The sequence below is a fragment of the Onychomys torridus genome, chromosome 8 (assembly GCF_903995425.1).
Source record: "Onychomys torridus chromosome 8, mOncTor1.1, whole genome shotgun sequence".
NCBI classification, from domain to species: Eukaryota; Metazoa; Chordata; class Mammalia; order Rodentia; family Cricetidae; genus Onychomys; species Onychomys torridus.
Window position 1 is genome coordinate 43,081,746 of NC_050450.1, and position 26,037 is coordinate 43,107,782.

General features: G+C 52.1%; 1 protein-coding gene across 4 annotated transcripts in view; it reads right to left on the bottom strand.

Annotated features, from left to right (window-relative positions):
• The window catches only part of Tnip1 (TNFAIP3 interacting protein 1), a 44,945-nt gene extending 19,183 nt beyond the window's left edge, over nucleotides 1–25,762 (bottom strand). For 3 of the 4 annotated variants that reach the window (XM_036195850.1, XM_036195849.1, XM_036195848.1), the window contains exons 1-7: nucleotides 25,673–25,762; nucleotides 11,102–11,273; nucleotides 9,990–10,127; nucleotides 8,050–8,171; nucleotides 6,179–6,262; nucleotides 3,654–3,845; nucleotides 299–393 (exon numbers count right to left, since the gene is read on the bottom strand). In XM_036195850.1, coding sequence (XP_036051743.1) covers nucleotides 299–393; nucleotides 3,654–3,845; nucleotides 6,179–6,262; nucleotides 8,050–8,171; nucleotides 9,990–10,127; nucleotides 11,102–11,237 — 767 coding nt within the window. In that variant the 5' untranslated portion in view covers nucleotides 11,238–11,273; nucleotides 25,673–25,762. The remainder of the gene's footprint in view (nucleotides 1–298; nucleotides 394–3,653; nucleotides 3,846–6,178; nucleotides 6,263–8,049; nucleotides 8,172–9,989; nucleotides 10,128–11,101; nucleotides 11,274–25,672) is intronic. The other variant, XM_036195851.1, reaches the window with a different exon arrangement.
• Between the last annotated feature and the right edge of the window lie 275 nt (nucleotides 25,763–26,037).

The window sequence follows — 26,037 nt, forward strand, 5'->3', positions numbered from 1 at the left end:
ACACAGGCCTGAGTCCAGTGAGGGACTTCCAAAGATCCCAGAAAAATGGGAGCAGGGAATGATAATGACCACCAGGGGGCAGGAAAGTCCTGAGCCAGATCCTAACAAATGTTAGCAGTTGCCCCAATGGAGAAGGGCATCTCTCAATGTGTCTACACCCCCCTCCCAAGGTAAACAAAATACAAGGAGAGGATCTTAGAACAGAGCTCTAAGACGTGGCTTCATGCAGGAACCAGTGTGTCACATGATTCCTCTTTCCCTTTCCTCTTCTTCCAGTCTCCAGGTGGCCTGGACTTACCGCAGCCTCTCGGCAGCCTGATCCCGCTGTTCCAGGCCCTTGTCCAGCTTGGCCTTCAGGACCTCATTCTCCTGGCGCAGCTGCTCACACAAGGTCTGTGGGCAGACAGGTAGATGGGGTGAGGGTTAGGAGGGAGTACGTTCCGAGGCAGGCTGACATGGGGCTGGAGCTGCAGCCAGCCCAGGCAGGACCAGATACTCTATCCCCTTGATTGGCAGGACAGCTGGGAGCCAGGCCACTAGGCCCATCCATCTAGGCTTCTCTTCCATAGGAGCCAGCAGTGAGGATGCAGTGGGGTCCTGGTCCTCCCAGTGAGAATTTCCTCCCTCTTCCCTTCACGGCTCTCCCTACCTAGATGCCCCTCCTTTGGCAGCCCTCCCTGGCTTACTTCTCTGTCTCTTTTTCTAACCAGGGTAGGTATCTTATATCCATTCTAGGAATGGTATGGACGGAAACAAATTCCTACTACACAGACTACAAGGGAAATTGTGTCATGTCACCCAGGGAGACCAGAGCTGCTGGCTTCCTTTCTGACCAGCCTAAGACAGTCCTAGATGGAGGAAGGGCAGCTTTGCACTGCAGGTGTTGGACACCGTGGGTTGAAGGCTGAGAAAACAAAAACCTTGTTATTGGTTTCTTCAAGGCCCAGCAGAGGGGCCCTGTGCTATATTTGATCTCAAAAAATATATACCTTTTATTTATTTGTTTGTTTGTTTTTTGAGACAGGGTTTCTCTTTGTAGTTTTGGTGCCTGTCCTGGATCTCGCTCTGTAGACCAGGCTGGCCTCGAACTCACAGAGATTTGCCTGGCTCTGCCTCCCTAGTGCTAGGATTAAAGGTGTGTGCCACCACCGCTTGGCATCTCTTTCTTTTTTAGGCAAGGTCTCTCCTGTAGCCCGACTGGGCCTGAAACTCACTCTACACCTCAGCACTGAACTCCAGCAATCCTCACCTTGGCCTCCCAAGTGCGCGAGGTTACAGGTGCAAACCTGCAGTGTTTGCTGTGTGGACCAGACATAAACCAGATAAGAATGAGGTGGAGCTGGACTCAGCTTCCTCCATTCAGAGGCTGAGACACAGGGAATTGCTGTCGCTCTGGGTGGGGACACTCCAGGGAACAGAATGTCCTGCTCCTGTCCCTAAGGGAAGGCCACAATGACACCTCATTTGTTACACTGTCATTCCAGGCCAGAGGGCTGTTCTTGGAACCTCTAGGTAAGTGCCCTGGTACAAACCAGATGCTAGGCAAGATCAGCAGCAGCCAAAGGTCACCACTCTCCATCAGAGAGCCTAAGTGCACACCAGTGAGCTCCTGTATTGTTTGTTTAAAAGACTGATTTGCTTTAATTTTATGTATACAGGTGTTTGGCCTGCACGTATGTCTGTGCACCAAATGTGCATAGTGCCCACAGAGGCCACAAGAGGGCATCAGATCCCCTGGAACTGAAGCTATAGAATGTGAGATGGATGCTATGTGGGTGGGTGCTGGGTACCAAACCCAGGGCCTCTACAAGAACAGTCAGTGTTCTTAACTGCTAAGTCATCTCTCCAACTTTGTTTTTTGTTTGTTTGTTGTTGGTTTTTTTTTTGAGACAGGATCTAGCTATATAGCCCAGGATGGCCTTGAACTTGAGATCCTCCTGCCTCAGCCCCTAGAGCTGGCATTATTGGGTGTGAGCCTCCACACCTGGCTTGCTCACTCATTCTTTTAATTGTGGATGAAGTGCACTGGGGCACCATAGTGGGTACACTCCCTCTCTGAAGACAACACTCAGCAGGGAAACAGACTAAGCCAATCAACTACCTAATAAGATGGAATTGTTGGGAACTGTTAGAGTGAAGAAGGGAATAAACAGGAAATTGACAGAAGAGGCCGGCGGGTGTCAGGAGCCAGCACACATCCCCATCTGAGTGCTGAAGAGCTGATGCTCGAATGATTTCAGCCCCCATACCATGCCAGATTTTCCTTCTCAGGGCTCAGTTGGAAACCCCAAAGCCTTGGCAGCCTCTCAAAGAGGTCCTTCACCCAGCCTAGACCTGTGGGCCTCCACCACACATTCCTGTTGCTTCTCCAGCCTCCAATGAAAGGATGTCCTGGGTGCTCCTTGCCATAGAACTAGCCAAGACTTCAGCTGCTCAAACACACAGGGTAGATCCCTCCTTTCACCAGTGTTGACTGGCCGAGGAAGAGGAGGAGGAGGGTCTACCCAAAGTTGGGAGCCTTCAGGTGAGGGCTCTGCCCAAAAGGAGGGGTGCTCAAGTCCTGAGCGGCGGGCCCCCTGGGAACTCATTTTCACCATCTTCGCAATGGTGTAGCCTATAACTAACTGCAAAGCCCTCCAAGTGAAGACAGCCTGCCGGTGGGGATGAGTACCACCAAAGCTGACAGTGGCCTCTCCCAGTGCTGGGTTCTAGACTGCATAAGGGCATCCTCTGATACAGTAGCCCCAGGAGGGGGACACTGTTGGCTCCATTCCTGACAGGACAGAGATTAGTGACCTGTCCAAGACCACTCAGTAATGAAGAACCAAGGGCCTGACCTGAGCTAAGAAATCTGACCATTCCCCAGCACAGGGAGCCTTTTAAGAGGGATTTGAGAAAGCAGGTGGGTAGGGAGGGTGGCTAAGGGTATGAGACTTAAAATATGACAGATTAAAGCGGGGTGTGGTAGCTCGTGTCTGGAATCCCAACACTTAGGTAGCTGAGGCAAGAGGATGATGTGAGTCTGAGACCAGCCTGGGCTACAGAGTGAGACTGCCTTAAAATAAACAAACAAATAAATAAATGCAAGAAAATAGGAATTGAGGTTCTAATATCAGTCCATCATTTACCAGCTGGGTGACCTGAGGGTTTAAAAAAAAAAAAGACATTTTTGAGGGCTGTTTGCCTATCTGGGAAGGGGTCCTATGAACAGCTCCTACTGTGGGGGCAGAGCATACAAAGAGCCACAGGGACAGCAAAGCAAGTCTCAGGGTGAGTTCTGGTGGCAGGGGCAGGTAGATCTATCTCTAAGTTTAAGGCTAGCCTGGTCTACACAGTAAAGTACAGACCAGCAGGAGATATTCAGCGAGACCCTGTCTCAAAAACAAACAAACAAAAAGCCAAAAAGAGACCAGAACAAAGCAGGCCATAGCCAGCTGGCCAGACCACGACCCGCAGGGTAGCCATCAGGAATCTGCCCACTTCCCATTTCCTCCTTTCCTTCTTTTTCACACACCTTCCCACAACTTCCTTACTGCTGTCACCAGTGTGAATACGAGGCCCCACGTAGGCCTAGGATCCAGCCCTCCAAAGTCCCCAGAGTTAACCCCTGGACCCCACACACAGCTGGGGGGAGGGGCACTGGCCTGCCTCACCTGCAGGATGGATGTGCGTTGCTCATTTTTATGCACCTTGGAGGCCAATCTGTTGAACTCCAGGGCCATGCGGCCCAGGTGGGTGAAGAGCTGGCTGTGGTCGGGCTCCTCGGCACACACGCTCAGGGTGGTCTCCAGGCGCTGCAGGTGGAGCAGGAGGTTGCCGTCCTCTGGGGGTGGGGACCCCAGCTCCTGTGAGAGCAAGGGCATGATCTTCACCAAGCCTAAGCAGGCAATGCCAGTCAATTCTCCCACTGCTTCCCCATTCCTCATGACTCAGTTTCCCCTGTGGCCTCTGCTCAGCCCAGGGAAATTTTCCAGTTACACAGGTTCCCCATCTGGAGCTGACTCACAGGGCAGGACCTAGAACTTCCAGGCCACTTACTGGCCTAAGCTGCAGAGCCATCTTCCTCCTATGCTTTGAGTCTTACTGAGGGCCCGAGGGTAGTCGGTTCACCCTCCCCCAGGCTGGGCATCCTCTCCGCAGTGTGTCTATCACTTCCCTCCTTTATTGCAGCAAAAACTCACAGGAGTGAAGGCAGAGAGAATGTCTCTAGCTGTACACACCCTGTTTCCTGGGCTCAAAAAGGCTCCCCACAGGGGAGGGAGTCTGCCTGGGAGTGGATGAAATACCATCTGATTCTAAAACCACAGCTCCAACACTCCACAGAACACAACATAGTGCAGCATTTTAGACACAGCAGCCTGGGCAGAGCAGTTCAGTACTGCTCTCCGCACTGTCTCTAGAACATTCCTACTGAAGTCACTGCCCTGGTTATGCCCACATCAGGCCTATGGATCCAATCCAGTGGGCCTTTCCTTCTCACTGTACCAATCCTGGCCTCCCAACCTTCTCGTGCCCAATGCCCTGTGCCAGACCCCAGGGTTCTGTAGGCCTCATTTCTGTATATCCTGATCATCTGCCCCAAATGCTCACATGCTTCAGCTCCTCCAGGCCCCCTCCTCCCAAATACTTCAGAGACTCCCACAACAGACCTCCTGCCACACTTCAGGGAATCGGAGAGCAGAGCTACAGGGACTTCGGGGTTCAGGCTGGGACAGTGAAATAGTGACAGAGAACTTGCTCCTAGCAACCAGTCAGTACACAGCAGAGCCAGCCCTACAACCGGAGTCTTCCGACTGCAATCCGGGGCTCTGGGACCTGATACTGAGCTCTGTGGCCTCTGGATGCTCAGCCTGTTCCCTGTCAAACCCACGTTCTGAGACAGGGGTACCACTCTCCAGTTCTGCAACCCTTTCCTGGCACTTTTTCCCATGAAGGACCAGGGGTGGCCAAGCTGCTCTCTGAAGGCTCATAAAGCGCTTCAGACCCCTCAAATTTCTCCAACCAGCCCACAAGCTACCAGCAGGAGCTGGTGCATTCTTGGCTTGGCACAGGCAAGACGTACTGACTACACAGGGACTTTTAACTCAAGAGGTAAGTTACCGGCCCATGGTCGAATGGTGAAACCTTTCTGAACAAGGAAATCTTGCCTCCTCACTTGGGTCTGAGTCCCCAGGGACAGAACAGGACGAGACACAAGGTCCCAGGAGATAAATCACAGAGGCTCTGTCTCATACTCAGCACCGACTGACAGGATGATTCTCTCAGCACTAAAGGTTAAACGCTGTAGGAGGTGAGTTGCTGTTTGTGAGTGAGCAAAAGCAGGCCAGCCACTCAAACCTTCATGACTGGAGGCGGTGGAGGCTGCAGCCTCCGTGACGGTGAGGTCATGTAGCACTGGCACAACAATTTAGAAAGAACTCTGGGCTACAGTGGGGCATGCCTGGCACTACGAGGACTTAGGAGATGGGAGAAGGGGCTTGCCCTGAGCTCTGGGCTAGAGTGAGACCTTATTTCTCTCTCTCACACACACAAGAGAATAAAGCAAACATTAAATGGGAAGGGAGGGAGAGATGAGGAGAAGGTAGGAACAGCAGGTCTCTGACAAATCTTGTAGATCTTTCAGAGAAAAGGTCTTCCAGAAGTCTGGCATTTTAAGAAAGAACAGGACTGCATGGTTGGGACCAAGGCGGTAAGCGATGCCCGGGTAGGAATAGGGATAAGAGCGGGGGCCCGCCCCACACGGAACAGAAACTTTAACCTCCAACCCATCACTCCTGGGGAGTCAAGGATCTGCACAAAAGGGTAAATTACTCCCACCCACCCCACCCCCACCTCCACCACAAGCACCAGGCGGACCCTTTCCACACTCCCAGGCTTGGAGCCTACAGACCCAAAAGGCTTAGTCATCATAACTGATAGAAAGGTGATTGGCTCAGAGGCCAGTGGGGCTGGCAAATGGCCCAGGCTTTCACAACAGTGGGGTGCTGTGTGCCCCAAGCCGGGGAAGTCACCAACAGGGGGATTTGCATATGAGAACGAGAAGCACCACAGGCTCTAGCCCCTCTGTGTCCCCCACATAACTCCGGGGGACTCAAGGGATCTGAATGGCCCCGGTGTCTTGTCATGTAGGGCAGGTGACAGACAGAAAGGAAAGCAGAGGGGGCTTGCCAGTGCTCACCATCATGGTCCTTTGGTGGCTGCCAGTTTTGGGTGGGGAGTTCTGCTCCTCAGTGGGGACCACTTCAAAGTCAGAGGAGGCGCCCTGTGCAAAAGAGAGTTAGGGGCTGCCCAAAAGAAATGCACTCTGCCCTCAACGAAGAGCAGTGAGGGACAGAAGGGCAAATAGTGTAGAGTTCACAGAGGCGACCAGTCACACACCATTCACATGAGACCACCGAGACCCCACACAACTGCCACCACACTCCTTGTGACCTGAGGTTACACCCCTCCATGGCCGTTACCTTATCTGTGAAAGGGGTGCGGGGTGAGCTCACCCTGAACCACTATTATTTGTTCACTGGTGTGTGTGTGTGTGTGTGTGTGTGTGTGTGCGTGTGTGTGCGTGTGTGTTGATGCCACAGCATATGTGTGAAGATTAGAGAACAGTGTTGGGAGTTGCTTCTCTCTCCCCCCATGGGTTCTGGGGCTAGAACTGAAGTTTCTGAGTTCAGACTTGATAGCAATCACCTTTACCTGCCAAGCTACCTCACTGGCCCAAGCATTCTGTATTTTAAAATGTTTCACGAGCTTTATTCCCCTGAGTCACTCATGGAGTGGCTGCGAGGTTCACATTTGGACAAATGAGGAAACCAAGTCCACAGAGTCAGTTAACACGCAAGGCGCAACTCTGCACAAGACGACAGATCCTGCCAAAGCAACCAATCCATCTCCTAGGCTCAAGTGCCTCTAGCTCACCCCTGGGTGACAGCAGACATTACCGCCACTACTAAGGAAGGTCCCGCCCAAAGGTCCCTAGGAGAACTGCTCTGAGAACAACTAGGATGGGTAGACAATGCAGAAAGTGTCTCAGGATGCACCCCAAACTGAGGTGGTGGCTAGCCTGTCTTCTATTTTTTCAAACCTCTAGACATTCCAAGCAGACATTACTGGTTGTTCAATCACGATGGGCCTATAGTCCATCTGAACTTCACTTGGCTCTAAGATTCCCCAAACCTGACCAGAGGCTAGGGAGATGGCTCAGTGGGTAGAGCCTTTGCTACTCCAGCAGGAAGACCTATCTATTTGGATTCCCCCACATCCATGTAAAAAGCATGGCTGGGCATCCATAACCTGTAACTCCAGTACTAGAGTGGACAGAGACAGCGGGATCACTGGAACTTGCTGGCCAGCTGGCTTATCTGAAAACAGCAAGCTCTAGGTTCAATGAAGAGACTTAGGGGGATAAGGAAGAGAGCGATAAAACAAGACACCTGATGTCCTCCTCCTCTGTCCTCACAAGCACACACTGGTGTACACTCCCCCCATGCATACAGTGTACGTACATACGTACGTATGTACGTACATACACACACACACACACACACACACACACACACCCCAAAATAAAATTAAAACAAAAACTCTCCTGACCTGCAGAGACTATCCAGCTTTTCCTGTCCTGAGATGGGGTAGGACAGATGGGAGAAACCAGCCGAGCTGGCCATCTAGTCACAGCCACCATGACCCTATTTATGGTCTCAGCCCTACGAGAAGACCTCCCCCAAATCTCCATTCTCTGGGTTCCATACATGACCAGATATCTGAAGGATCCCTGGAGGAACTGATCCTCCGACATCAAGCTAACCTCCTCCACTGAGCCTGCAGGCCATGGTTTCTGAGCTTCTTGGCAGTCTGTCTCTGTGCCACACTGGTGAGCATATCACATCACAGATCAGTAAGTGAAAAATCCCTCATCAGATCAGGGCCTTCCCGATCACATTAACTATGATTTCTAGCTCAAAATGGCAAGCTGCCCCTCCCGGTGCTCCAGACTGACGTGAGGTGAGAAGAGCTTTTTTTCAGCCAGTCATAACTCCAAATGCAACTTACATTGGATGGAGGCTTGGAGGCTGGCGCTGGCTTCTGCATGGAGTTTTCAGTGGGGGTGGTAGTGGTGGTGGTGGTGGTGGTAGTGGGAGCATTAGGATCTACCTGGACCTGTGTATCCTGTCCTGGAAAATCAAGACTGTGGTTAAAGAAACCAAAAGGGAAGAAGCCTGAACCCAACCCACAGTGATGGAAACCCTCTGACTGAGTTCTCTCTTGATTTGGAGAAAAGGGGGGGGGTTGTCTCTTTAAGACAAGAAGCCAGGTGAAATGAATGGCCTTGGTAATGGGGACAGAGCTTAGGCAGAGACCCTCTCCCAGACCTTCCTAGGAAAACTCCAAGGTGTCCATGGCTGGCTGTTCCCCTCCATCTGCCTCGGGGATATGCACATAATTTTCAGTTAACCGAGTGCTTTCTTTTGGGTTTTGATAGAGGCTCATGTAGCTTCTTAGGTTGACTTCAAACTTGGTTTCAGTGGCTGGGCGGTGGTGGTGCACGCCTTTAATCCCAGCACTTGGGAGGCGGAGCCAGGCGGATCTCTGTGAGTTCGAGGCCAGCCTGGTCTACAGAGTTCCAGGAAAGGCGCAAAGCTACACAGAGATACCGTCTCGAAAAAAAACAAAACAAAAAAAACCCAAAAAACAAACAAACAAAAAACTTGGTTTCATATAGCTCAGGCTGGCCCCAAACTCAGAATGCAGCTGAGGATGACACTGGACTTCTTGTCTTCCTGCCACCAACTCCAAACTGCAGTTTGACAGGTGTGTGCCACCATGCAGCTTATTCAGAGCAGCTGAGGATGGAGCTCAGGGCTGCTTCCGTGCTAGGTGAGCTCTCTGCCCTCTGGACTACAGCCTCACCCTCATGGTGTCTCAAGACAGCTCATATTCTTCTTGTTTTGAAGAAAGGAGACCAAGGTTTGGCACGGTCGTCAACTTGGCTAGTTACTCTGTGAGCAAGCTGTAAAACCTGGACTCAAAAGCAGCTCAGCTCCGCACACTGGAGGCCCATGCTGCAGAAGCCTTGCGAGTATCTCCCCACTGCACCGGGAGTGGGCCTGGCACCAATTAGACCCTGAGAATTAACAGAGGACTGGGCCAGTGAGGACTAGAATGCCCTCTGGCAACAGTACCACAGGCTCTGACACCCCTACTTTTCTCATCCAGCAAGACCCATCATCCTCGAAAAAGAAGGTGTCACAGGGGCCTGGGCTGAGTCTGAGGAGTAGCAGCAGGAAGTGCCCAAGTCTGGTGTGGGGGATCTTCTCTTGGTTCCAGCCCTCACCCTGGACTCGAGACACTCTAGAATAACACGAAGTCACCACACAGAGACCAGCCCTTAGTCACTGTCACCCTCTCCTTTAGCAGACAGCGTAGGCACTGCTGAAGGCTAAGAGGCAAGGCCAGGTTCTTTTCTGGGTGTCAGCCTTCTCGATTATGAAACAGAAGCAGGGAGAGAGAGAAAGAGAGGGAGAGAGGGGGAGAGACAGAGAGAGAGGGAGAGAAAGAAGAGAGAGAGGGAGGGAGAGAGAGGGAGAGGGAGAGAGGGAGAGAGGGAGAGAGGGAGAGAGGGAGAGAGAGGGAGGGAGGGAGGGAGGGAGGGAGGGAGGGAGGGAGGGAGAGAAAGTAAGTCCAGCTCCCATGCCAGGGGCTGGGCCTGCCACACAGCAGCTGTGGACTCAATGACCATGCTGATGGGTCCTAAGGCTGTATCCCTGGTGCCATGGACCACTGTGATGGATCACTGATGCCTGCTAGGGCATCAGGAGTACTGTGTCACTACAGTCTTCTAGGGTCCCTTATAGACCTGACCCTCTACAGGTGCTGTAGCCAAAAGATGTGCACAGAAAGATGGTCTGTGGGAGAAGGGGTAGGCCTTGTGGTATCCAGGGCCTGGGCAGTCTAAGTTCAGAGAAGGCAGGGGTTCTGGATTTTTTTGGTACCTGTGAGCTCAGTCAGGGGATCAAAGGAGCCCAAGGAAGGGGCAGGTGGTGGTGGAGGCAGCTCACTGTCCTTGACCAGTTCTTCCACTTTTTGTCGGAGCCTGGACGCTTCCATCTGAGACTCCTCCAGAAGCTCCCCTAGAGACAAGGTGGAGAAGCATACAGGTTTACCCAGCCCAGTGCATGGCTCTCCCATCCCTGACCCAAACCTGGCCATGGACTGACTTCATTCCCACCGGGGCTACGTGGGTTGTAAGTCCAAGCTTGTGCTGTCCCCCTGCCCAAAACAGGCCATCATAGGAAGAGTCTGGCAGTGGAGCCAAGGAACGCCCTACCTCTGGCCTCTTCTTCCTGCCCACCTCTCCCTTCATATCTGTTCCCCACCTGCAGAAAGTGAGGGGTTCTTGAGGGACTGCCTGCATCCTAGGCCTGTTTCCCTTCTGCAGGTGAAGAAAGGAAAACTCCCCACCCCCACCCACCACTATCCCACGTGGGTTCTGCCAGGCAAGGAGAAAAACTTGGGAAGCCAGGGTGCTAGGCCCCCCACACCAAGCGCGAACACAGAGAAAGTGACTTCTAGACACAGTGTGAAGAGAGGAAGGAAGTGAAGGCTCTGTACCAAGGAGAAGCATGCTGTGCAGTGGGCTGTGCAGTGGGCGAGGATGGAGGGAGGGGAAGGCCGGCAGTGGGGAGAGCCTGAGCAGAAGCTGGAGGAACAGGGCCAAGGGCCCTGCTGTACTGAGCTCTGGGCCAGCTCTGCTCCCGGCCTGGCATCCAAGCCCTGGGTTCTGGCGCTGCCCTGGTACACTGGCTCTCCTCATCTGCAACACTTCACTTCTCCAACAGGTCGAGACCATTCTGGCTCCAGGTCCACAAACTGGGCCTTGTACTCCTCTCCCCCTGCATGCTTCCTTCTTGGTGCCTCAAGGACACCCTTTGGGGTGGCAGAAGTCAGGGCTGGGAATGCCATCACCAGGCTACAGAATGCAAAGATGGCTAACACTGGGTCACAGGGACAGCAGCGTGATGGGCAGAGGCACCTGCCAGCCTCTGTGAGGGGCTGGCACTGCAGGCTGCGGGAAGAGGGACAGGGAAAGGAGCACGGTCTTTACCTAACGTCTTTATCCCCTGTATTTTCCCCTTCAGCCGGGTATTCTCCACCACTAGGCGTTCAAAAGCTGCTGCTGCCTCTCCCAGAGGCGTGCTGCCCCCTGGGTCGTAGATCCGGTAGGGTCCTCTCCCTTCCATGAGGGTAGCTCAACCCCTGCCGAGACGGCCACCTGGCTGTAGGGACAATGGCAGACATCAGAGGGCTGGCCAGGCCCTTAAGTCATCTTTTCTGGGGATGATGATGTTCCAGTCTGCCACAGCTCCAAAAAGTAGTCCCCATGACCCAGAACAGGACACCTCACATCAGGCTGGTCTGACCATAGCACTGCATAGCACACCTCCTTCGACACACACGTTCTGACTCTGTGAGAGTAACCAGCAGGCATCTTTTTTTAGCAGGTGCGCTGCACTTTGGCTCATTTGCAATGGCAGTAAAATGAGCTGCTGGGTGTGACAGAGAATCCGAGAAGGAGGAGTCAGGAGAGGCCTGAGTGCTGCCTGCCTGGCCCTTCCCAATACCTGTCACATACCAGTGATAAAGTAAACACCCATAGCACTCATAGTAAATGGCTTGATCACTACGGGGCTGGGAAGCTCCTCTTCCTCTCCTGGAGGGGAAATGAAAGCCTTAAATTCAAACGATGATCTCTAAGGTGAGGAAGAGACCCTGGCTAGGTTCTAAGACACTGTGGACCTCCTCCTTGGGTCTTAGGTCATGACTGCTCTGCCCCATTCAGTTCTAAGCAGAAGAACTTCCCATCACACCACTGTGGAGCACATTTCCTGCTGTGAGTTGTTGTTGATCGGCTAGTACAGCAGACTCCTGTGGCTTAGGAGCCTTCATTCATTCATCCCTGCATTCATTCAACAACGACCTCTGGGGTTTGGGTGCTGGATAGTAGTCTGGGTATGGGGTACTGGTCTGGGTGCAAATTACCAGTATGGGGTGGTGGGCCATAACTCCAAAGACTTGACGGGGAATGGGAAACTCAGGATTTGGGGGTACTGAAACTGTCCTCCCAATATCATCAGTCCATAGCAAAAACCGCTTCAATCAGGAGCTTCAACAGCCCTTTTGGCCTCCACACTGTCCACTAAAGACAAGCACACAGCAGGGTTGGTGGCAGTAACTTCACTACCATGTGCCAACTGCATGTGTGTCTGATGCTTTCTGTTGGGGGCCCAGCAATCCTCATTCTGTACATCAACAACAGAGGCCATTGAGCGTAAAGCACCTCAGCCACGGGGCAAGGCCAGTGTGTGCGCATCAGACGCAGAGCTTTGCCTGGAAGGACCACAGTTCCTACCCCTGCTAGATACACATGGTGAGGACCCATAGCTCCCTTAACATGGGCCAGAATGGCTGAGTTCAAGTCCATTTGTAGGGCAGTCTCAGGCCACCGCATAGCCTCAGTGGTCCTCAACCTTCCTAAGGCTGCGACCCTTTAACACAGTTCCTCACGCTGTGGTGACCCCCAACCATAAAATCATTTTCATTGCTACCTCATAACTGTAATTTTGCTACTGTTATGAATCATAATATAAATATATGTGTTTTCAGATGGTTTTTGTGAAAGGGTTGTTAGTTCCCAATGGGTCATGACCCATAAATTAAGAATCTCTCGAATATTATTATGGTCCAGCTTTAATAATCTTCTTCCCAGGGGCCCAGAAGAGAAGCTACAAACAGTGCGAATTATTTTCGGGAAAAGAATCTAAGTACACAAAGCTCTTTAGTCTGTCTACTTGATTCCTCTGGGATAAGATCCTGTCCACACAGCTTCAGTTCTGTTCTCATGCCTAGCTCCTTTCTTGCCCGATTTCTAAGTTATATCTTAATTCTCTCATCTTAGCCCTGCACCATCTTGGTCTTTCTCCTCTCGTTCTTCCCATCTCATTCTTCTAGTTCTCCAGTCAAAATTCTCTCCAGTCAAAATCCTCTCTCAGCCTCTGAGGTTTACAGGTATACACCCATGCAATAGCAGTGCTCTAGCTAATGCAAGCTCACCAGGCTTGAATTCTCACAGGGCCACAAAGGCAGACAAGAGTTCTCCTCAGGCAGTGACCATCACGCTTTTTTGTTTGTTTGTTTTTTCGAGACAAGGTTTCTCTGTGTAGCTTTGGAGCCTGTCCTGAAACTAGCTCTGTAGACCAGGCTGGCCTGGAACTCAGAGAACCACTTGCCTCTGTCTCCCTGAGTGCTGGGTTTAAAGGTGTGCACCACAACGCCCAGCTTTCTTTTACAACCCAAAAGAGGACTGGTAAAGGAGGAGGTCAACTAAGAGCTAAAATCAGTTAATATATCAGAAAAAGGGATTTGTGTGCTCAAACTACATTCCTAGAGGTGGTGAGGTAAATGTTAGGAGTCTGTAATGTTAGTATAAATACCACTAAGGCTGTGTGAGAAAGAAGGGTCTGGCCGGCGGTGGTGGCGCACGCCTTTGATCCCAGCACTGGGAGGCAGAGGCAGGCGGATCTCTATGATTTCAAGGCCAGCCTGGTCTACAGAGTGAGTTCCAGGACAGGCTCCAAAACCACACAGAGAAACCCTGTCTCGAAAAACCAAAAAAGAAAAAGAAAACAGGGTCTGAGCTTAATTTACCTTAATTCAGGAGATCATTTGGCCTTGCATGCTTGATAGATATTTCAGATAAAGTATACTGTTAGGAGTTCTTGGAATCATACATAGCATAGCAGGAATCGGCTAATATATACACAAAAATAAAATATCACCAAGACTTCTTAAACCATGGCTTGACCTTGGGAAAAGTCCTTGACCTTTCCAAGTAGTAGCTTTAGTGATAGCAGCTGAATTCCATTACATTTTCCTGTGGCTTGCAGCAAGACCCACTGCTCTGCTCTAGCTGTTTCCTTCAGTGTACGAACCATCAGCCGCCTTCTTTTTTTTTAGGTTTTTCGAGACAGGGTTTCTCTGTGTAGCCCTGGCTGTCCCAGAACTCGCTTTGTAGACCAGGCTGGCCTCGAACTCACAGAGATCCACCTGCCTCTGCCTCCCAAGTTCCCAAGTGCTGGGATTAAAGGTGTGCACCACCACGCCTAGCAGCCATCAGCCTTATGCTGGGGACAGAGCAGGGCCTTGTACACTGGACCAGTACCACCAACACAGCCATTCCCACAGCCCCATAAGCCATCAGCTCCCTTTATCTTTAGAACACACTGGGCCAGAAGGAAAAACAAAACTGTGACAAGCACCCCACCCCACCCCAAGGCTGACAAACACCAGCTGAACACCGATTTCAGAGGAACCCACTCCCAGCTGGGCCCTGTGGGGCAAAGGACAGCTGCCCACACACCCACATCGCTGGCTAGGAGGGATTTTTTTTTTTGAAAGGTCAGCACACACTGCAGAATGGTAAACACTGATGCACCGCTGAGCGACAGGAGACAGTGTGGGTGAAGCACTAGGTAGACAGCTGGACGCTCAGCCCAGCAGCCCACATGAGGGTCCTCCTCTGCTCACCTACACTTGTCACCATGTGACTGCATCCGGCTGGAGCCAGTGTCTGTCCATCAGCCTAACAACTTCCTGGGCAGAAACAGGCTTTACATATCTCTGTGTTCCTGTCACTGGCAAAGGAAGGAGGGTCATCCCAAAGGGAAGAAATGGGGAAACTGAGGCTGGAGCCACCCCGAGTGGCAAGTAGCTGCAGGTGGCCTGGTTCCTAGCCCCACTCCCTAGGGTTCACAGTAGACTCAGAGTCACTGTTACGGGGCAGTTTGGTCACTTTCTTCTCCATGCGGCTTTCTCAGTACAGAGAAACTCCACGGAGGCAGAAACCAAGGCCAAGGCTTCTTCAGAAAGCAGTGATCCCACAGGTCCAACACACACCACTCATCCCAAGGCCCAGAGCCCGAAAGGACTTACCCCACCTCCCAAGAGGCCATGTTGAAATCAGCCCCCCAGCCCAGCCACCATCACTGTGCACAGTAGCAGGGGGCAGCCAGCCCAGCCACCATCACTGTGCACAGTGGCAGGGTGCCAGCCCAACACTTCTAGAATCAAAACTAGACTCACCCCACTGTCGCCCAGAGATGCCCAGACAAGGCCAGGTGGCAAACTGGAATATAGGGGCTGACAAGCAAGGGGCTCAGAGGAAACATTGTTGGTTAAGTGGCAACGCTCGTGGAGGAGAGTGCTGGAGGAGAGTCAGGAGCCATAGTTACCTTTCTAGAGCTTTATTGGGAGAGAGAGGGAGGGATGGAGGGAGGGAGGGAGAGAGACAAAGAGACCGCACGGAGGAAAGAGAATATGGAAGGAGAGAGAGCAGAAAGAAGAGAACGCACAGAGGGCATGCCACTCTTTAGGCTAGGACATCGTGGCAGGCTGGTGACGTAATTAAGAACAGAATCCTTACAAGCATGACCACAGTGGACAGAGGAATGGCAGAGCTGGGGCAGGGGTCAGGCTCACTGCAAGATAGCGGACTCAGGAGGAACCCCAGAAAGGAGTGGCCTGAGAGACGCCAGGAGGAAGGTGGTGAGAGATGAGGGGCTTTCAGCCAAGCCCTGGCCCAGTGGCTCATGCACTTCCAGCATGGCTTCTGATGGTGTGCAAGGATCAGGGGGATGTAACACGAATTGCTAAACGGTCTTATTAATAAAAAACCTGGAGCCATACACTGGAGTGAAAGCTGAAAGATCAGAGAAGCTGAACAGCCAGCCAGAAGTTCTTACCTCTGCAAAATCCTCAGGGAGTTCCTGTTTCCTCAGGCCTTATATAACTTTTTCTGCCCTGCCATCTTACTTCCTGGGATTAAAGGTGTGGGCCACCAAGCCTGGCTCTGTTCCAGTGTGGCCTTGAACTCACAGAGATGCAGATGGATCTGTCTCCAGAGTGATAGGATTAAGGGTGTGTGCCATCACTGTCTGGCCTCTATGTCTAATCTAGTGGCTGGCTCTGTCCTTGATCCCCAGATAAGTTTATTAGGGCACACAACATATCACCACAGGGGACCTCCAAGGACTAGCACCAGGAGGGCTCTCCCAATACAACAAAGCCAATCTCACCCCCAGGCAAAAAGCACAGGGAACTGCTGGAGACTGAGAGGCTGCCTAAGAGAGGATAGTGCAGTCCCAGAGACCACAGCAGGGGACAGGTAGGAAGATCAGGGTTGCCTTCTTGTAATTCTCCCTCTGGGTCCATGCAAGACCTGGAGCTGGGAGGCCAAGGCCACACAAAGGCCTATGTCCTTGTGGGTCTGGCTGCAGACTCTCTATTAACCAGGGCCTAGGAGGAAGCTGTGGTGGCCACCTATACAGATGCCACCATTCAGCAAGGGGCCTTCCTACAGGGAACACCAACACCTTGCCCAAACCAAAGACAGACATTGATAAAGAAAAGAGGCAGCCAGCTCACACCTTCTAGAGAAGCCCTGAGCTGGTGAGTAAAAAGCTCCCCATGTCCCTCCCTGGACTAGATCTGGGGCTACGTGGAGGCCTGGTTTGAGGACAGAAAAGGACCTAGACTCACAGGTCAGCCCAGAGTGCAGAGTGCGTGATGAAGTGACGACACTGTGACTCTGGATGCACTGTGGCTGGGGAGCAGCTAGGGGCATACTCAAGGCTGGGGTGGGGCTGAGGCGGTAGAGTGGACCCCCATCCCTGACTCACTTCTGGAAGAGAGGGAGGGAAGGGCCAGAGCCTTGCTAAACTCACATCCAGCTCCTGATTGTCTAAGGCTGCCTTGCCACAGGCACGTTCTAATGGCTGAGGAGGTGGGAGCAGGTCAGGAAGCATGGGGTACTGAACCACAGGGAAAGGCTCCATGACCCCCAAACTCATGCTCATTTGCATAGTCTGTTTGTTTGTTTGTTTTTGTTTTTCCAGACAGGGTTTCTCTGTGTAGTTTCGCGCCTTTCCTGGAACTCGCTCTGTAGACAGGGAGGCTGGCCTCGAACTCACAGAGATCCGCCTGCCTCTGCCTCCCGAGTGCTGGGACTAACGGCGTCATTTGCATTTATAAAGTATGAAGTCTCAGGCTTTCTTTTATCTGACTGTCCCAGTAGCCCTGGGGAGAAGGCAGGGTTGAAGGACAAGATCACCAAGCTCAGCTTGGGGACTTAAGCCCCACAATGTCTCTGGTTTCTGGCTGTATCAGGGGACAGCTACACCTTCAGCCCTGGAGGCAGCAAAGGTCTCTTAGCACCAAAGGAATGCTCCAGCACATCACATCGTGGTGGCAAAGGTCTATGTCCTCAGCAGAGGCAGAGCTGTGAGATATATCAGCAGGTGTGGCCAGAACACAGGGACAAAGGAAGCTCAGAAGAATTATTAAAAAAAAAAAAAAAAAAAAAAAGCCTGCCTCCTCCTCTGTTCTACGACCTTGGTCTCCTGTCCTCTTATGCAAGGGGCGGGAGCCTGGATGAGACAGAAGCTGCCTGACTAGATAAAGCTGGGTGCCTTTCTAATGGCCAAAGGATGGACTTCTGACTTTATTTCCCAAACATGATTTACTCAACAAGAAAACATGTTTCACAATGAAATATCCAATATAATAAGTGGTTCCCAGCTCAGTATGTAGCTCACTGTAAGTATTCAGCAAGAGGACAAGGGGATCCCACCACTATGCCAAACTGACCTCAGAACTGTCCACCGACACTCCATCCTTGGCTGGCTTTTATTTTGCCTCTGTGTGTGTGTGTGTGTGTGTGTGTGTGTGTGTGTGTGTGTGCGCGCGCGTGCGCGCGCGCACTGAAGGGTCAACCTTCTGTGTCATTCCTCAGGAGCTGTCTACTTTTTTTTTTTGAGGCAGGGTCTCTCACTGGAACCTGTAGGTTCAATGATTTGGCTAGGCTGGGCAGCCAAGGAACTCCCGGGGATCTGCCTGGTTCCTCCTCCGCAGCACTGGGAATACATGCATGAACCACCATGTCTGTCTGCTGATTTATGTGGGTTCTAGGAATCAAACTCAGTCGCTTTCATGTTGATGGAGCAAGCACTTTATTTCCCCAAGCCCTGCTATTTATTTATGTATTGTGGTGCTGAGGATGGAACCCACATGCTAAGCAAGCACTCTGTCGCTCAAATATATCCCAGCTGGTCTTCGTGTTTGAGACAGGATCTTACTACGTAGCTAGCTAACCTCAAACTCATAGACCTCCCTGTGCCTTCTGAGTCTTAAGATATAGCCATGTGCCAACATACCTAGCATGAATATATATATATATTCTCATGGAGCCCAGGCTAGACTTAACTCCCTACATAGCCAAGGACAACGTTGGATTCCTGACTCTCCTTCCTCCACTTCTCTAGCACTGGATCACAGGCATGTGCCACCATGCTTAAGTGGACTGGACATTCTCTAAGTCCTTTCTAGTTCTAACAGTTCAGAATTGCTGCTTCCACAGCCCATCCCTTTCTGACTTTAACAGAACTATCATCTGTCCCCAGCTCTAGCCTCTACAGTAGCCTGGGGGATTCTCAACTCAGCAGTCTGCCCATGAGTTTATTCAGGGACACACAGACGGACGGACGGACACACACACACACACACACACACACACACACACACACACACACACACGGGGCGGGGAGAGAGGGAAAAGAGAGAGAAAGGAAGGAAGCAAAGGCGTTGGGCTGATGGCTCTTTGCAGCCCAGCTACTACAAGACATGCAGGGCTCCAGCCACACCTGGGGACTGTGCCCCTCCAGCAGCACACACCCCTCCCTCAGCCCTCTCCCCTCTCCTGTGTTGAGTCAGTACAGAGGGAGTCCCTAGTGTCCTTTGATACAGGGTTCACAGCACTTGCCTGACACCAGAGCTGGAAGGTCAGCTGGGTAAAAATGATACACACAAGCAGTGCTCAGAAGGGTGAGCTAAGGAAATGAAATGTCTAGTTCAGCTCCACCATGTGCCAAGTGCTAGCTGAACCATTACACGCGTCACCTCAGCCAGAGCTAAATGTGCTTACCCCTGCTTTCCAGCAAGGAGGTCAATCCACCTGCCTAGACAGCATGTGGGAGCAGACTCAGAGGGGCTAAGCTATCTGCCCAAGGATAAACAGCTTGTTGTGTGTGTTAGTTATTTAGGCGGCGCTCTTACCCAGCAAGGAACACGTCCCAAACACGACTAGTCCACAGAAGAGCTGTTTATTAATATAGGATAGGAAGAGACGTGACAGGCCTGTGTGAAGCACACATGTGAGTGAGGAGAGGAAAGAAGAGGAGGAGAGAGGAGAGAAGAGAGGAGAGAGAGAAGAGAGAGACCTGTGCAAAATGGTGCCGGCATTTTAAAGAGTGGGCCGGGCATGCGTACAGGACCACATGTGGCTATGCCACGCGTGCGCGCGCTTTATGCAACCATGTAAAGCCATGGAGTCCTAGCCACGCGAGATGTTCTGACCTGGAAATGGCTATTTTGAACTGGAAATAATTAGGTGGTCCGCCGGGCAAGCCCAACCGTGTGGACATGTTGTAATTTTCTATCAGTGTGTCAACAAATAATCCAGCTTCCAGTGCCCAGGGAGGAAAGAGGCAGAATCCCACAAGAGCCCAGGCCCTGGCTTCCATCTCTGTCTACCCTGACCTGCAGTCACCTGGGCTCAGCATCTCGGGCTGGAAGGCAGCAGAGGAGATGGGGTTCTGTAAGACTGAATTTGGCACTTGGCGCAATGGTGTTCCCAATTCTACCTCTGATGGCTTTTATATCCTGGGTCCCAAGGGAAGGAGCAAGATGTCACTCCTCCCATGTCAGGCCAAAAAGTCTGGAACCTCAGGGCTTGCCTTGTAACCTTGTTCCTGGCATTGTCCCACCATCTGCCAATCTACTGTGCTAGCTGCCACAGGCCCTGGAACTGGACACAACACTCAGGTATTGCCTGGTGATCAGACACACAGGGACTTTGGCTTCCACCCTTTCAGAGACTATACATCCGCTGGCAGAGCCCCGGCATTCACGTGTTTCTTACAGCTGGGATACATACATGAAAGTCTCTGCTATAGTTGGACAATGAACGTCCCCCAAAGCCCCCCATGTTACAAAGCTTGATTCCAGGGTACCTCGTTCTCCCTTTTCTTTCTGCTTCATGACTGAGGAGGTGAGTGACCCTCCTCATGTGCTCTCCACCCCTGCCCATGTGCTCCCACTGTGCTATGCTGTCTTACCGCAGGCTCAAGGCAATCACAGCAGGCCAGGAGCAGTGTCCAAACCACCAAAACTGTGCAGCAAAGCAGATGTGTCCTCCTTAAAGGACGCCTGTGTCCTCAGCAATGTGTCCCCTTCACACCCACATTCCTCCCTCAGCTAGGGCCCAGAACTGACAAGGGATGTCACCGAGCCAGGGTGGCCTCGACCATCAGCTGAGAATAAGCCAATCTTAGGACAAGAAGGACAGCGTTGGGAGTAGCCTGTCTCAGCGCCCAAATGCCACCACCGGCTTATGCAACCCTGTAACTCCCCTCTCAGAGGAAGATGCCGGTTTTTGTGAATTCTCCTTATACCAAATATGGTGGGAAGAGAATTTCAGACTCAAACCTGGCTCTGCTGCCTGCCCAAGGCCTGTCGTTTTGCTTTCCCTGTGGGAAATGCTGTGTGAACCAAGTAGGAACCACAGAGCTGTCTATAAACCTTAATGTGAAACCCAAACAGGAGTCACCATGGCTATGAAAGGGCCAGAGAAAGGAAGGCTAAGTCAGGAGAGACCCTCAGATGCTCATCTCCAAGGGCAGCAAACAGCCCACAAAGGGAGGAAGATGCATCCATACATGGTGGAGATGCCTGGGCAGTGAAAATGAATGGGGTGGCAGACACAAACGTGGATGGCTCTCTTTCATATGCAAGCTGTGTGAGAGCGGGACAGTGAGGGAGCACAGAGCACAGCTTACAACATACAACCATGTGACACACTGGTCAGAGATGCACACGTTCATGCTAAAGTTGGAAGAAACACAAGAGAGGGCAGGGGAGAGGGCTCCGTCATTAAAGTGCTACCACAGGAGCATGAAAACCTGCGTTTGAGCCTCAGAACACACATTTACAGGGGGTAGGGGGTGGGGTGGGGGTGGGGTGGGGCCGCTAGTGAGATGGCTGAGTGGGTAAAGGTGCTTGCTCCCTAAACTGACGACCTGACTTTGATCCCACCCACATGACAGAAGGAGAGAGTGGACTCCTTCATAAGTTGTCCTCTACTGTCACACAGACAGACACACACTAAATCAAAAGCCAGAAGCCCAGCATGACGGCCCACACCGGCAATCCTGGCATGAATGCAAGGCCAGCCTGGGGGCACAGCCTGCAACCCCAGAGCTGAGGAGGTGGACACAGGTAAATCCCCAGAACTGACTAGCCAGCTAGGCTAGCCTAATTGATGAGTCCCAGGCCAGGGGGAGAGAGCCTGTCTCAATAAAACACAGTGACTGGTGGTGAGCCGAGGCTAGCCAGGTGAAGATCAATCAGGGCTGAGGGACCTAGAGCAGGGGAGTTATGGAAGGGGTGGGGACCAAACTGAGGCCCCTGACTTAGAGGCTCCTCCACCCTACAAGGGCCAACTCTAGCTCCAGTGCCTCCACCTCCTCGTCTCTACCCCCACTCACCTGCCAAGGCTGAGGCAGTGGTCTGCCCACCCTTGTGCTCTGCAGAGAAAATGTCCTACAACTCAGGGCTCAGAGAACAGCCTGGGGACAAGGTCAGTGAGGGAGGGCAGCCCTGCAGGGACAGCCATCAGAAAGGAGCCAGCCACTCCTCAGCAGTCCCCCTTCCCAGTCACTGGGGTGACCGTCCGTCCAGTGCAGGTCACGGGAAGAACACAGAGAACTAATTTCCTGCAGCAGCCTCCTGGCTGCCAAGGTCTGCCTGTGGCTGGAGACATGACACCCCTCCTGAGAGACAAGGTGGACAGGGAGCACCTTGGGGACACAGGGGACATCAGCAGGGAGGCACAAGAAGACCTGGCCCAGCTGGAGCCAGCGAGGACCACCCACCCAATGAGTGGACAAGGAGGGTCCAATGGCTAGATTTCACCATTTGGAGTATTCATTTCATTTGGAGTTTTGAGACAGAGTCTGGCCTTGAACTTAAAACATTAGCAAAGAATGATCCTGGACTTCTGGTTCTCCTGTCTCTGCCTTCTGAAAGCTGGAGTTGTAGGCGTTAACTAGCACACCTGATTTACGCACGGAATGGAACCAGAATTCACTCACAGTAGGTAAGCACTCCACCAACTGAGCAACATCCTACACCCAACACTTGGGATAGAGCTAAGGACAAGTCAATCAGAGAGCACAGACACAGGCCAGTAGAGGGTTAGAGGTAGGTTATTCAGAAGCCTGGGAAGTGGGGTCCCTTGCCACCTGTGGCTGAGATTCCAACAGCCTCAGCAATAACTGCAGCCAGTACGAAGAGATCTCCCACCATGCTGCAGGGTAATACTGCTATCTCTTGGAGTTGGGTGAGGAAGCAAGGGGATACAACACCCACCTGGTCTACACCAGGAGCTGTCACAGTGAGGTGGACACTGCACCAGCCTTACACCCAACACTGGCACCCATCAGCTTGGCTGCTGCAACCCGGCCTGGCTATATCCACAATGGCTAGCCTTATTCACTGTCCACTGGCTCCTGATGCTGTCAGGAGGAGCTCTCAGACAGGAGGAGCACTGAAAGGTGAAACCACACAACAGGTGAGGCCCGAACACCTCCCAGCTGAAAGCTCACAGGAACATCAGAAAACATACCTTCCAGTGACCCATCCTAGAACTCACTCTGTGGACCAGGCTGGCCTTGAACTCAGAGACCTGCCTTCCTCTGCCTCCTGAGCCCAGGGAGCAAAAGCCTGCACCAGCACACTACATTTGGTGCACACATAAACTTATTTTAGATCATGATAAATGAACGAAAAAAAAGTAGTAATATGACAGAAAGTGAAAGGGGGGCTATTCTGCATAGGAAGAAGAGGGAAGGCCCCCTCTGAGAAGGTGACATTTGAGCTGAGACTCGACAGATAAGGAAAAAGCAGCCATGGGAAGGAAGGGCTGGGCACTGTGTTCTGGGCACTGGGAAGGCAGGTGTGAGGAGTCAGCATGAGAACAAGCTGAGCACACTCAGCTGGGAAACAGCAGGCAGCATGGCCTGCCAAATCACAGTGGGCACAGAAGGGGGCCAGTAGTAACCAGCGGAGGGAGGCAGACAAACAACCTCTCAGAGCACCATCAGACTCAAACCAGGTCGGCCTGACCCAGCCAGGACATCCGGGCCAGAGACACAGCAGCATTGGGGGTGAAGGAATGAGTCAGACCCATGGCTTCCTGGGGCCCCAAGAGAGTTGCTATGGGCATCCAGGGACAGGCACCCACCCCCAGCTATTCTGTACCCACACTTACAGGACACCCACGTGCAAGGGACAATGTGATCATACATATAAGTACGCAGAACACTCCCATCTGTCGCTCTGAGGGACAAGATTAAATGTGTCCACAAAGGGCTGGGCCCTAAATATTTTCCAAGGACACAGCAATGATAACAGTCTAAGCTAGTGGAAAAAGAACAGGGTCCTTGGGGAAAGGGGTATAGTTCAGCTGGTAGAGTGCTTGCCTAGCATGAATAAAGCCCTGGGTTCAATACCCAGTGCCACATAAACCAGGCATTGTAGTGCAGGCCTCTAATCCCAGCACTTAAGTGGATGCAGAAGGACCAGAAGTTCAAGGTCATCCTCGGCTACAAGTTAAGTTCAAGGCCAGCCTGGGATATGGAGACCCTGTTATAACATAAAACAACAGAGTTTAGAACTGTTGAGATGGCTCAGTGAGTAAAGGGGTTTACCACCAAGCCCAACAACCTGAGTTCAAGCCCCAAAACCCCCACGGGAGAAGGAAACAGCCAAGTCCTGAAAGTTGTTCTCGGACCTCCACATGGGCACGGGTATCCTAGCATGCACTCACCCTCATAGAAGCACAAACAAACACATGTAAAACTAAAATCCAACAACAACGAAGGCCTAGCTGAAAACAGATGACTTCTAAACCTGAAAACTACTATCAGGATGGTCAGAAAGAACGAGAACCAGGCATGGTGGAACACCCCTGTAATCCCAGCAGGTAGAGGCAGGAGGACCAGGAGTTCCAGGTCATCTTTAGCCACAGAGTGTCAGCCTGGACTACAAGATTCTGTCTGAAAAAAAAAAAAAAAGTAAGGAGGAAATTAAGAAAAAGTTTTAAAAACTCCTAAGTGTAAAGTTACTAATTATCATTATGGGTTATTTTCACAGGCCATTTGCTAAGGACAAAGGGATACTGAGCCTGCTTAGTTAGTGGGAGTATTCCGCTCTCCTAACACAATGTCCTCCGTCAAGGACCAAAAAACCATTCTGAGAGTCCCCTGACTGTCCACTCATGAGTCTGAATTCCCCTCTACCACACCCCTCATTGTTGGTAGCATGAGTAAGAGCTGATCAAATCCCACTTTGACTGACTGTGAAATCAAAATGATGCATCAGGAATCCACACGTTTCCCACACTGTCATTCAGCAAGGGGTGGGGACGGCTACTGCTGAGACTTTTGCTTCATCCCTGAAAGTCCCTCCCTCCCTTTTACCAAAACAGTTCCTCACTGACAGCACCAAATTCCCACCCACTGCCCGGCACAAGATGAATACACGCACAGCAAACCACTTCCATACACATGATCTCACACAGAGGCACAGAAACTTCCCACGGTGCAAAACACAACCCAAAGCATAAAAACTATCCCTCCATAATCATCCCCAGAAACTTACTGTATCTACCCGGCACCTGTGTACACAAATGCCTCCCAGGCTGTGCCAAACAAGCTCATTAAGGATGGAGTAGGGGGCTTTGCAGCCAAACATTTGGGTTCGAATCTCGACTTTGCAATTCACCAGTTGTGTGATCACAATCTGCAAGCTGCCTGTGCTCCTCACTGGTGAGGTGAAGATATAAAGTAACATTCATGGAGAAGGGTTGTCTAGATGGCCAGTAAAGACGCTGGCCACAGAGCCTGAGCACCTGAGTTCAGTCCCTGGCGGGAACTCACAAGGTTTGGAAAAAGGGAAACGACTTAGGCAAGTTGTCTGTCCACAACCTTACATGCAAACAATAAATAAATGTATTTTTAAAATGAATGTCACAGTTGGATGAGTTTCACACTAAAAGTTTAGATCAACACTTGACTGCACGCCTTTTATCCTCGCACTCGGGAATAAAGCAGGAGGGTCTCTGTGAGTTCGAGGCCAACCTGTTCTATATAGCGAGTTCCAGACCAGAGAGTACTACACAGCGAGACCTTGTCTCAAAACAAACAAGAAAAGACTATCTGGAAATTGACCAATAAGCGTGGGCTACGATGATGATTTTCGTCATTACGACGTCTGCACACCGCTACCCAAACTTGGCTGGTTGGGCGTTGGGGTCCGCAGGCCGGTCCCAGGCGCGCTCCGCAGGCGTGCGCATGCGCGCCCGGCTAGCTCCCGGGCCGAGAGCCTCTGAAGACTGACGGCGGAGACGCAGATACCTCACGACTCCGGGACTCTCGCCACTAGCCCTCGCGCCCCGCGTAGGCCCCGGTCTCCTCCCGCCTGCCCATCCCCCGGCGGCCCCGCTCACCCTAAGACGAGAGCTTCGGGGCACGGAGCCAGACTCAGCAGCCCTAGGCTCGTCCGTACCAGGAAATGCCGGGGCCACGCCACGCCCCTGGGAAAGTCCCCGGAGACCGACGGGCCGTCCATCCAATGGCGCTGCGCGCTGGGCGCTGGGGGTGTGACCTGCGATGTAAACAACGGCCTCGGCTCTGCTAGGTGGAGCAGTTCTTGGCTCAAACCTAGGGGGCCTCAGGGCACCGTGCCGACCTCCCAAGTCCAACACGGGTCCTTACCTCCTGTGTGACTAAGCCCCTGTAGGGAAGCAAGAGCCGGGTCTTTTCTAGTTCCCAGCTGCAGGACTTGCCCTCTTGGCACTCGGGAGGCTGAGGC